Source organism: Hemicordylus capensis, chromosome 5, assembly GCF_027244095.1.
Source record: "Hemicordylus capensis ecotype Gifberg chromosome 5, rHemCap1.1.pri, whole genome shotgun sequence".
Classification (NCBI taxonomy): domain Eukaryota; kingdom Metazoa; phylum Chordata; class Lepidosauria; order Squamata; family Cordylidae; genus Hemicordylus; species Hemicordylus capensis.
The window spans coordinates 187,754,374-187,767,085 of record NC_069661.1 but is presented as its reverse complement, the minus strand read 5'-3'; the positions used below and the strand labels follow the sequence as shown (position 1 = coordinate 187,767,085).

General features: G+C 40.0%; 1 protein-coding gene across 2 annotated transcripts in view; it reads right to left on the bottom strand.

Annotated features, from left to right (window-relative positions):
- Positions 1-264: 264 nt before the first annotated feature.
- DYRK2 (dual specificity tyrosine phosphorylation regulated kinase 2) overlaps positions 265-12,712 on the bottom strand; it is a 30,281-nt gene continuing 17,833 nt past the window's right edge. For both annotated transcript variants that reach the window (XM_053256536.1, XM_053256537.1), the window contains one exon: positions 265-11,336. In XM_053256536.1, the coding sequence (XP_053112511.1) occupies positions 9,735-11,336 (1,602 nt within the window). In that variant the 3' untranslated portion in view covers positions 265-9,734. The remainder of the gene's footprint in view (positions 11,337-12,712) is intronic.

The following is a 12,712-nucleotide window of genomic DNA, read 5'->3' as shown; positions in this document are numbered from 1 at the left end:
AGTGATTTTTTAAAAAAATAGAAGCTGCTTTGGAACCCAATCATGGCTAAAATGTAGGGTACAAATACAACTAAATTAACATGCTACCATGTAGTCAATTTAGCACAAACACATTTTTTTGCCCATTATATAACTCCCATTACATCCTGTGTTAATTATACCCAAACTATCAATCATGAAGTTAATTTATCAGTTCATCTGGCATATTTTATGTTTCCTAAAAGCAAAGACTCAAAGGCATAAAACTCGTAAAGAAGAAGAGGGTTATGTAGGACATAAAATTTTATTCTGAAATGATCTCTGGCCACAACAATAAATGTAACAAATATTCACTAAAACAGTCTTAACCTGTCATCAGCTAAACAATACAGAAGTATCATAAAACTGGCCACTAGGATTAAAACCCACTACGACATGTTTAATGCCAAGTGGCTGTGACAGCAGCATCTCACATAAAATTTTACATACATCTATATACAATCCACATTCAGTCATTTTTTCCACATGTTTTCAGAATACACAGTTGCAGCATATTACAGTCGCGTGTCTAAATCGTCACTCATTTTTTTAAAAAAAGAAAAACAAACCCAAGGTACATCTTCGACATAATTGTAGCAGTTGAGCTGAGTAAATATAATGCCTTTTCATATTACTTTGTATTTTGTAGTACAGATGAACAAGTCCCTAGGAACAATGTAATTCACAAATGCTTTATTTTAATGCTACCGTAGCATTTCAAGTGGGCAATACTAACATCTGTATCAACATAAAAAGTTGATCTTTTAAAAAATGAATCTATAATGATCATTTTTATTTACTAGCTACTGCAGATAGAAACAAGATTCGTATGAAAAACTGACAGAATCAAAAAAATCCGACACTTGCCTAAAGATTCTAGTAGAGCCCATTGTTGCTACTTTCATAGACACAATCCACCAAGCACAGTTGCTATCCAGTCTCCATTCCTTGCAATGGTGCCTTCACATGGTTTCATGCAAGGCCCATTGTAATCAATGGAAGATACTTAGCAATCGCCATTAGAGGACTGTGCCTTATATCTGAAGCGCTTTAAAAAAAAAAGTCAGGAGTTCTTCATGACCCCAATCCACCAAGATAATAGTGGCATTAAGTGCCTTGCACCCAAACTGTAAAAATCCCTGGCCACTTTTATTGGAGCCAGGTATGTAGAAAAGGAATGCACTTTGGTTCATACCAAATGCCCTGGGATTAATTCTCACTATAAAATTAAACAGTTTCTGAGGTAATTTTTCCCTTTTTACAATACAGTTGATTCTGTCTAGTGCTGTCATAACAAAAAATAGTTCTTTAAAAAAATCAGTTGGATGTTAAGGTTACAACTAACTACTTTGAAGTGCCATCTTTAACCCTTGAAGGAGCATGAAAATTCCTACAACATAGTATCTTATCCCCCACGAAATAGTAGGATTGCCTCATGATCTATATTAAGGCCTTAAAAACACAGGGCAAAATCGACCAGAATCCTCCCCTCCCAACCAATATAACTGAGAGTCACTCAAGAGTACTAAAGTGCTCTTAAAGTGCTCTCCCATTTCTTTGGGATGTACAAAGGAGAGGCTTCCAGTGGGTTGTGCTCATAGAGGATATATTTAAGACAGGTATAGTATTTAAAAATAGATTTCAACCTTATTACATAGTACAGCATTCAGAGGGTTAAAGAGACAAAATTGCATGCGTCACAACATGGCATTGTTTATAACAAAAGGCACATTGTTCACACCAAGGGCACAATTTTTATCCTCTGCTTTTCTATGTATCTTGCACTCCGTTGTCCCCCTGTTGTACCATCACACTGAAGATGTAAAATAACCAATGCTCCCGTGGTACAAGAACTGGGCAAAATGAGACTGAAACCAAAGACAAGATAACACTGTGCTATTACTACTTCTGAAAAGAAACTCAGATGTCCCCAGACGATGGTGACATGTGAGGCTAAGCAATGTTTCCAAGCCAACATCTATCAGCCCAACTAATTAGAGCCCTTAGAAACCAAATCATGTCAAAACAAGAGGCAACATCCTTTAAAATATTCTTTCCTTTCTTCCTTTTCCCTCCCCTTTCCAATTATAAAGAAGCTACAATTTAAAAAAAGCAACCAAATCACTGAGAACTGTAAGATGGCTGCGTTTTTTTTAAAAAAAGTATACAGGAGGTTTTGTCATATTAGAATTAAAAAAAATAGCTCTGCACACTGTATTTTGGCCTAAAAGTTTCCGGTAGCATCTATGAATATGATCAATCACAAACGCACTATTGGCATTTAAACGTCTGGTTATATGAAAAAGATATATTTGTCATTTTTAATCATGAAAGTTCCATGATTATGCAGCTTTTCAATTTAGCTTTAACATCTTCAAATGCAATGGACACATCCATTTATTTCATACAGTGAATGGGCTCTTATTGGATCCACAGCTTTGTCCAGCAGGTGTGCTCTTGTGCACATAATCCTCCTATGTATGCAAGAGCTGCCTCTGCTCACTTGAATGAAAGATGAAATCCTCTATAAGTACCCTTCATGCTGGTGGACTCTCTCACCATTTAAGCAAAAGGGGAAGCCTGCACAGACAAGAGCATTATGGGAGCACTGTTGAGCCCATCAAGAGTAGCATCAGAACTGTGATGAAGAACTAATGGTTATTTAGATCCCAAAGCTGTTAATTACACACACACACACACACTGCATAGCCACACCCTACAGAACTGTGTACATATAATACTATAAATAATTTAGTGTCATTTAGGTGCAAGGAGTTGTATTTGCAAACAAGGGAGATTAAATATCAGCCAATAACTACAGTTGTTAAACCTTAATAAGCATCTGCTTTTAGTCACAGATTACTTGGGAGGAGGGATCTCTTCAGATGGGTTTTGTTGTTGTTTTTTGGCAAGTAGGTTTATTAGATTTCCTGAGAATTCATCGTTTTTATTTATGCCTATTTCCAAAACATAAAAGGTAACAAAAAACATAAGCTGCTTGCATTATATTTTTAAATTAAAAAAAGAAATTGACCGGAAACTTTCTTGGCCTCTCTGGGGACCATGCTTTAAGTAGTTATTTTAAATACATTTTTACAGGTATCAGCATTAGATTTGTGCATATAAACAAGATTATGATTGAAACATTCTGCACCTGAACCAAACCTCCCTTACTCTATCATCCACCACAATCCTTTTAATTTAAGCTCTACACTCTTTTAAAATTTCCATTTCAAATATCATCATCATCAGTTCAAAAGAGATGCTACATAGATTTTTGTGACATTTGTTTGCTTTAAATAACCTTTTGATGCAGAACAAAATGTATCTTATTCTGTTCACTTGTTATTTCCTGAATTTCCAACTTTGTATAGAGCCTTGGCTCTTGGAACCTTCTTCCTCTCCATTCAAAAGGAATGAAATGGGCTGTACTACATTCATTTGGTAGTTCCCTAACCTGATTGACCCACTGCAGTCTTTCCAGAAAATAACAAGAAAACAGGCCCAAGGTGTCCTTCCTTGAAAATGACCACTTTACATTTTACAATCATAAGAATACAAACAAAGAAAAATCTATGTGAATATCTACTCATTCCTTCCAAGTTTTCTTGAACTATGGTAAAGAAAAACACAAAACTGCAATCATTTGATCTTCTCTGCATGCAAGCTTCTCAGGCATACCTTGACTGTAAAGGGCATCCCATCTTGGGTTCATTTTCAAATTGGTCTCACCTCTTCATTTGCTCTACAATTATTTATTTTTTAAATAAAAAATCTCTTTGTACCAGTAGTGGCTGCTACTTCTTGGGATGCAGGGGAGGGAGCCGGGGTAACTATTGGCGGGGTTAATAGTAGGCAAGTCCAACCCCAAATTAAAAAGTGAATCAGCACAGTTTTCTTCATCTGTAAAGTTGTTTACTTGTCTCAACCAAAATCTCCATCATTCACACTAACACTTGGCAGTTGGTTATTCAGTGCTAATTTAGTGCTAAATTTACCACTTAGTTTGCTGTGAGTAAAGGAATCCTGCTTAGATTTATTCACGGTGGGTGTCCGATGTAGAAAGTAGCAATTCTAGCTTTCTCTCTGAAGTCCCCATGCCTCTTCTTCTATCAGCACTGCTTCCATTTCTCCCCCTCCTTGCAATATCAGCCCTCTCCTTGTCAGCCCAAGGTAAGCTAAGACGATCAACTTTCTCTGTGTATGTGTGTGTTTGGGGGGAGAGTTTTGAATCTTGAGCACCTATATGCAGATAGCACCTGCTTACACACGTTTCATACCACTTGAAAATACCACAATTTATTTGGTCGCACACAAAGCCCACTAGTTTCCTTTCTTCTCACACATATGAGCATGCATACTTTTTTTTATTTTTAGCAAGCCTTTTTTCTTTCAATATAAACATTTCTGGGGTATGTCCTTGGGCTGCAATCCTATGCACACAGCAGTTACTTGGGAGTAAGCCCCAACAAGTTAATTAAGGCTTTATTTGGAATAAATTATATAGAATTGGCTGCAGTTCCATGCAACATTTACTTGAGAGAATCCTTTCTCAGATTAGAAAATTAAGCTATATAAATCACAAACCTGTCTAAAGAACTTGTGCCGAGTACCTTTCCTTTCAATATTACTACCACTCTCAAAAAACCCGCACAAAATAACCAACAGCAAACAAAAACTGCCATAAGGACTATAGAGTGGTGGAGCTACTTGACTATTTTGGACTGGACTGGTTTCCAAGCTGTGCCTGTTAGGTTCCCCATGAAGAGAAAGCAATGGTCTCGGAATTCTTCACACACACACACACACACACACACCCCTGCACTAAAAACACGCATTTCAAACAAGATAAGTTTGAAGTTGTCCAATTAGTAATTTCAGTTAAAATGCCTTGTTTTATTTGGAAGACATAGCCAACCTCCCTCTCTCTTGCACCCTTGAGAGGTGAGAGAGTAAGAGAAAGAGAAAGGAGCTAGCATGAGGCTTTGCTTAAGTCCCAAAGAGGGAAGGTGGGAGGCTGCTTGCTTGTTAGTAAAAGAACTACCCAGAGGAGCGCCGGTCCACATTTCCCCACTTTCACCTGCCTTCTCTAGATCTATGAATTTTGTCAAGATTTGCTAGTGGCATTTTAAAAAGGGAAAGGGAAATAACAGAGTCCCCAGCAAATGCTAGAGAAATCCAATGCCTCCTGAGGGCTTGGTCAGGGTATTGATTGAAGAGAAAAGGGCTGGCTTCCCTGTGGAGAAGGGGAGGCAGGAGACAGGTAACCAGGGCTTCTACCTATTCTGAACTCTGTTTGCTTGCAGACTGAGTACTCCAATTTTGCACACAAATCTCCAGGGAGTCTGCTCCGCCTGCCTAGGACCCTGAGAAATCAAATGATTGGGCCGACCTTGTTTGCTGGCAATTGGTCAGAATATGAGTCTGTAAGCTAATCTGATTGGGTAGGGGCTGGGCTAGCCCCTGCCCACCCTTAAGAAAAGAAAAGCACATCCTGATTGGTGCTGAGGCACTAAACATGCAATTTAGATATTGACTAAGAATGGCAATTACTTCATTTGGGGGCAACGGATCCAACTGAACACCCAAAGATGGAAGAAATGGCTTTACAAAGAAATTTGGAAAAAAGACCAAAAGCCAGTACCATCAACTGCCAAGCAGTGAAAATGCAAAAGCAACATTCAAGCAAGAGAGAAAGATACACAGAGGGAAAGACAGAGATGGTATGTTTGGTGAGAGAAGAGGGGGGCTGGCAAAAATGGGGGGGGCTGGCTTGGAGGGGGGCAATGCTCCTCTGCCCCAAATGAGGAGCCCCCTCTGCTTTGAACCTCTCCGCACTTTTGACAAAAGCCCTTCTTAGATGTTATGAATGCAAGTAGCACTCACGGATTCACTGCCGAAAGTGGGGAGGAAGTCCTGCCCTGGTGCTATCACTCACCCACTCTAGCCGGCCATTCATGATTATGGCTTTGCTTGTCTGAAGAGGAAAGCGTCATAAGAATGGTGGCAGGTGCTTCCATGAGCAGCAACCTCAGGAGATCTGGGTTGCTGCTTATGGAAGCACCAGCCATCACAGGTACAGCACTTCCCCCTTCCAATGGAGTTGTAACCAGGACGGGCCGGCTGGAGGGATGAGTGCCAGTAGCATGGAGGGACTTCCTTCCTGCTTTCAGTGCTGAAACTATGAGCATTGCTTGCATTCATAATATCTGAAGAGGGCCAAAGTCTTTCTTTAACAAATATGCAATGTCCCTCTCATTAGGAAGAGAAGAGAAGAGAAGAGAAGAGAAGAGAAGAGAAGAGAAGAGAAGAGAAGAGAAGAATAGATGCAATTTAATTGATTTATGGGTATGTCTATGAGACATTCCAGTAAATATCCAAGAATTACCTCCAGAGCCGAAGGATAATTAATGGCAGGGCTACATATTATGCATATTGCAGAAAACCTTTTGTTACACTGGTGCTTATTACAGCACATATATAAAATGTAGAAATAACAAATGTGGCCACATCCTTAAATACTCCTATGCACAAGTCTGGGAAATCTGGGCAGTCCAGGTTTCCCTGATATGTGTACAAAGGTCTTGCAACAATTGTAACATGATGTAGCACTGCCATAACTTTTAGATAGTAGCTTGCTGTTAGGGTTTCATTGTCAAAAAGCAAGCAAACTCAAATAAAACTTTTAAGAGGAACAAAATAGTTTTTCCTTCAGAAGGCTGTTTTGTAGGGATATTCACGAAGCAGATTTTGCATTTTGTTTTGAGCTCGGATGAAATGTTTCATCAAAACAGCAGTCAACCCAGTTGTTTTGAGGGAACAAAACTCGAAACGTTTCGAGTGTTTCAGCCATAGAGAATAGGGAAGCTCAAAATACCCCACTGTTCCCCATGGGAAACTTCTAGGGACACCAAAGTGGGTTGAGTGGTAGGGCATGATGGGTGCTACCTTCCACCCAACCCACAAAAGAAACGGGCAAGCAGGCGATTTTAAACAAAATTTTAACCTTTTCCCAACCCCCCGCCCATAGGATTGCAAGCCGATCAGAAGCCAGTACCATAAAACCAATCAGCAAGGGAAAAACAGACCTTCAAAACAGCGCTCGGAACATTCCAAATTGAAATGGGGTTGTTTTGTTCCAAGCTCAGAACAGGCCCTTTAATTAAAGGTCATTTTGTTTCAAGACACTCAAAACAGCCCATTTTGAGTTAAAATGTTTTGACATTGAAACATTTTGAACATCCCTACTGAAGGTACAATAAGCCACCTAATGGCGGAGTGGGGAATGACTTGACTAGCAAGCTGGAGGTTGCCAGTTTGAATCCCCACTGGTATGTTTCCCAGACTATGGGAAACACCTATATTGGGCAGCAGTGATATAGGAAGATGCTGAAAGGCATCATTTCATACTGCATGGGAGAAAGGCAATGGTAAACCCCTCCTGTATTCTACCAAAGACAACCACAGGGTTCTGTGGTTGCCAGGAGTCAACACTGACTCAACAGCACACTTTACCTTTTACCTTACTCAAGGTACAATGTATCATTGAGGTCACAATCTATCAGAGAGACCAATGGCACAACCCATCAAGAAATTCTGGGCAAGTTCCACTGAAATAAATGAGCACAGTCGTGCTCTCAAACAGCTCCTATTTAATTTAACAGGGTATATCTCGGAGACTTCCAAGTGGACTGTATCCAAAAACTGCCTGGAAAATAACAATTTTAAGACTTTTGCAACCATCTGAAAGATACAATATTAAACCAGGCAATTATTCTGAATACACAATGAAAAGAGTCCTTACTTTCATGCATACACAGAAGAAACCAGGAGAGGACAAAAAGCAAATTGTGGATGTCATGGCTTGGAACACTTAAAAAGATGACTTTAAATGTTTTGCTTTGCATTACATTTTCTTTAGAAAGCAGATCATTATTACTTGATAATATGCTTTCCTTCCTCCTGTCTTTCTTTTTTAAATACATAATGTGGATGCTAGATCAGTTTTGAAGGATTTAAAAAAAAAAATCATAGGGATGGCTTTAGAAAGAAATTCCAGTGGTAGAATCTGGGCTTCAGTTTTTCAGATTTGTGGAAGAACTATCAGATAGCTTACTGGACTCTGGAAATTGATTGGAGAACGAACACACACACACACACACACACACACACACACACACACACACGCACACCCCCAACCAACCCATCTGGGTAATTCTAGTCCTGAGCCAAGCCTTGAAATTCTAGTGTGGATTAAAACACTAAAAAGTGTTATGGCACAAGTCTAACAAATTTATTGTAGAATAAGCTTTTATGCCACAAGACCTTTTCTTGTTTTTGGTGCAACAGATTAACAATGGAACCAAGCTGGTAAAATGGGCCTTGGCCCAGATTTAGCAAGAGAGTCTACCAATAGGAACATAATCCAGTAGGTTTCTATTATTTCTGGACCAGAGCCAATAGGGTTTGCCTATCACATCATTTTTGAATCTCAGTTTTAATCAAGGACTACAGCATTCTCATGTCCCATTCTGAAATTTATGGGATGAAACTGAATTGAGCACAGGAGTTCTGCTGTGCGTATCTCAGTGCAAGAGTCTGACCCTATAAAGATTAAATACTTATGCCTAATTTCATGTAGCACAGTAGTTGTTCACAGCCTATAAAGAGCAGCACATGTAAAACTGAATTGTTTTAAGCCCCTAAGTGATCTAACTTGAGTTGGCCTTCGGACCTGCAGAGCACCAAGTGTAGTGGAAGGGGGAGAGAAACTCTTATAAGAGCACCTTGGCTGCCTTCATCAATGCACCTAAAAGCTGGGAGATGAGGAGACAGAAGCAGCAGCAGGCAAGGCTACCTGAGGTCCCAAATGGATTAGTTAGTTGGGCAACAAAGTCAGTACAAGTTAAGATGTAGGAACCAGGCATTGAAACAGTTGGACCCCAACCATAAGCAGAGGGCATAGAAAGCCAGTGGGGCAGTGCAGGTCTACCTTTTGATCTGTAATTTTCAGAGCAACTGTAGGAAACAGCTGAGTGGGATCTGGGACCAGCACGGAGCCTAGGGGCTAATGTGCCTGAGGCATCTCCTGGAAGCCCTCTATGGATTTAATAAACTTTTCCATTATTATATAATAAATATTTATAATAGGTATTAGGTGCTAATCTGTTAATTATCCATACTATGGATGCAAATTCTACGCTAAGTCATACAGAGTCTCACCTGTACCCCTGAATGTTTTCTGTATAGTCAAAAGGAAGAATAGCAGGAAAATGTCTGCAGGACTGGAATCTACTGCCACAACAAAAACTAGAAATAGGAAGGATTAAAAGTACCCTGCAGGGAAAACCCAATAAGAACAATGGGGTGGGACAGATAAAGGGGCCCTTCCCCTATCAAGCTACAATGTATGATGGTTAGATTGCCACCAGTGGCCCGCCACTGACAATTATTATTGTGCCACACTAGTTCCTTAGTAAGGCTAACTGCTGTTTTGAAGAAACACGTTTCATAGTTTAAAAAAGTATAAAAACTTAAAGCATTGTCCCCATGCTACTTTTTTAAAAAAAATCAAAACCAACTTTTCTTACACATTTAAGTGAGTGCTGAAAAAATACAAATGTTACTGAGAAAATAAAAATAGAAATCTGAGCTACTTTTTCATATGAATTAGGCTCAGTGACGTAAAATCTTGATCAGCATCAGATTATTCAAACTCAGCTAACAAGTTTTGGCAACACCGTCCTTTGCTGAATATTCCCATTGGCATCTGTCATCTGTGCCAGATTAGTCCTCAGTTTTGATGCTGAGTTTGAAGTCGGAGGTAACTTGGAAATTGAAGTGATAGCACCAGTGCTTTCTGCTATTCTTTTTGCTGATGTCTTCTCCCCAGTTGGAGGCTTAGGCAAACGTCTCCTTAGCCAGGGATGCCGTAAAGCCTGGCTAGGGGTCATGCGCATAGTAGGATCCCATTCTAAACACTGTTTTAAGAAGTCAAGGAAGAGGGGATCATCACACCCCTTTAATGCGCTCCCCCACTCTCTGCTCTCAGGTGGGCCACGCAATTTGCCCCGCCGGGAACGGCCACCATTGAGCACTACAGAACCATCTGATAAGGTAGTAATTGTACAGTATCGGGGATAACCTTTCGAGCTCACAAAATTTTTTGCTCTTTTGGATAAATCTAATAGTTTTTGGGAAGGCATGCCCAATAGTTCTATCATGCAAGCCAGCTGATCCCCTTCATCTTCTCCCGGTAAGAGAGGGTAACCTGTTAAAAGCTCTGCTAGAATGCAACCCAAGCTCCACATGTCTATGGGCATCCCGTAACGAGCACCAAGGATTACTTCTGGAGCACGGTAAAAACGTGATTGGATGTAAGTGTAGACACGCTGGTGCTCATAACAACTAGAGCCAAAATCAATCACTTTGATACCACTCCTACCCTGTTGCTTCAACAGAATATTCTCTGGTTTAAGGTCACAGTGAATGATTTTGTTTTTGTGCAAAGCATCCAAGCACTGCAAAATCGAATGGGCAAACTTGCGAACCAATGGCAGGCTGAAGCCCTGAAATTTGTTTTTCTTTATGAGCTCATAAAGGTTCATGCTCAACAGCTCAAATGTCATACAGATATGGTTGCGGAATGTGAAGTTTTCCAGCATGTGTATCACGTTCATGTTGTTATCTTTATCCTGCTTTTTTAGGTGCTCCAGAATTCTAATTTCTTCTGCAGCTTGGCGATGAAAACGCTTCTCATTTCTCACCATCTTCAAGGCCACATGCTGATGCATCTTGTGATCATAGGCCTTCACCACTTGCCCAAAACTTCCTTTCCCAATAACCTTCAGGACCTCATATCTGTATGATATATGATCATGGGGTACTTGCACATATGACCCCTGATCATCATCATATCCACTATTGTTTGGACCACCAATTACACCTTGTTTCTTCTTTGCATTTGGACCCAAGAAATATATTTCAGAGTAGCTGAAAATCTCATGATGCTCAAAGGCTGTTAGCTTTTGCATGTATTGCTTCATTGCTTGCTCTGGTGCCATAGGAGGGGCTTTCAGTTTCCCAGTCCCTTCTGCAGACTTCAAAGAGCTGGAACTCCCCTGCCGCCTATGAGCACTGTCCAGTTGCCGGTCTTGTACCACTGGCAATCCTGATTTTGCTACTGTTGTAAGCCCATTTGGTTGTGTCGTTAGAACCGTCCTTTTGCTGGTATTGTCTTCAAACAGCTGCTGGACCTGAATCTGTCCATGGCTGGCTACATGCAGGTGCTCATTCATTGTGTGCTTATTTCCACCAACCTAAAATAGAAAAGATAATTTTCCTGTTAAAAAGAGGGCAGGGGAGAACAGTATAGGTTCAGGGGTGCCCACAATGTAGAATGAGAGGAAAAACAGAACTTTTTATATATTTATTCAACACTTACTTGCCTACCCCAACCCTGAACTCAAAGCTGTACACATTTAGACCATTTTATAGTACTCTCCAAACACTGGATCCCATTGCTTGTGATCCAGAAATCTCCCTTTCCCCTAGAGGCTATGCATATTTCTCCCCACTTGACCCTTTGGTGCCACATTGTTTTAACACTTACTGCTTCACAGCCTCACACATGTGTTTTTGGCAACTCCATATGCCTTACTATCTGGAAGTAGCAACAGGCTCAAAACTATGAGCCTGTTATGTCTCTTGCAAAACCAAAACAACTGTAAAATACGTGTTCAAAAAGATACAAAGTCGGTAAGATGATACCTTTTATCTGAATAGGTTCTGTTGGTGCAAGAAAACAAATTTTGAGTTGCTCCTTTTTTGTTTGAGTAATAAATGCTTTTGTATGATGAGGCCCTAATTCTAACTAGCCCAGCCCCTGCGCTAAAGTAGAACTCTCTGTGTATTCCCCTTCATACCACACATCAGTACATATCAAAACCCAGTTCAGCCATGAAACACACTGGGTTTCACTGGCCCAGTAACTTATTGTCTCAGCCTAACGTACCTCATAGGGCTTGTACGCTGCTCTAGGCTCCTCGGAGGAAGAGCGGGACACAAATGTAAAAATAAATAAATAAAATATGTCCACATCATGCGAATGGCAGTGTCTCACAAAGAGAGAAGAAGAAGAAGAAGAAGAAAAAAGAGTGGGGGTGGGGGGGACTAAGAGGATACAACATGCTTGTGTCATAGTAGTCTTCCATACAGGGAAGTTTCTAAAGAACCCCCTATTACCTCTGGGTAGGTGTCCCCAGAACTCTATCTCAGAAGCAGCAAATATCTCTGAACCACCACCCCACCCCAAAAACACTGAAGGAAAAGTATTTTTACCTTTACTTTATAATTCTAACTTGTGATTTTTGAACACCTGAAATAGAAGGAAATCCAATTATCCCAGCAGGCTGGAAAACTCATATGAGAATAAGTTAGATTTCCAAATCTGCTACAATTGTGTGGCATTTGACTTTTAGAAGGCAAACACAGAATCAAATCTTATTGATTCATGAGGCATCATATACAAATTCCCATCAGCTTGTGCTTGTCAACTAAAAATATATGTATATATGTATATTGTGTTAATAAAATTATATATAATTAAAGTATATGTATTAGTTAGGATCTTTCAGCTTGTCATACTTTTTCAGAGTAGTTCTTTTGTGCTAAAGAAGTTGTGCAACCTCCTGTT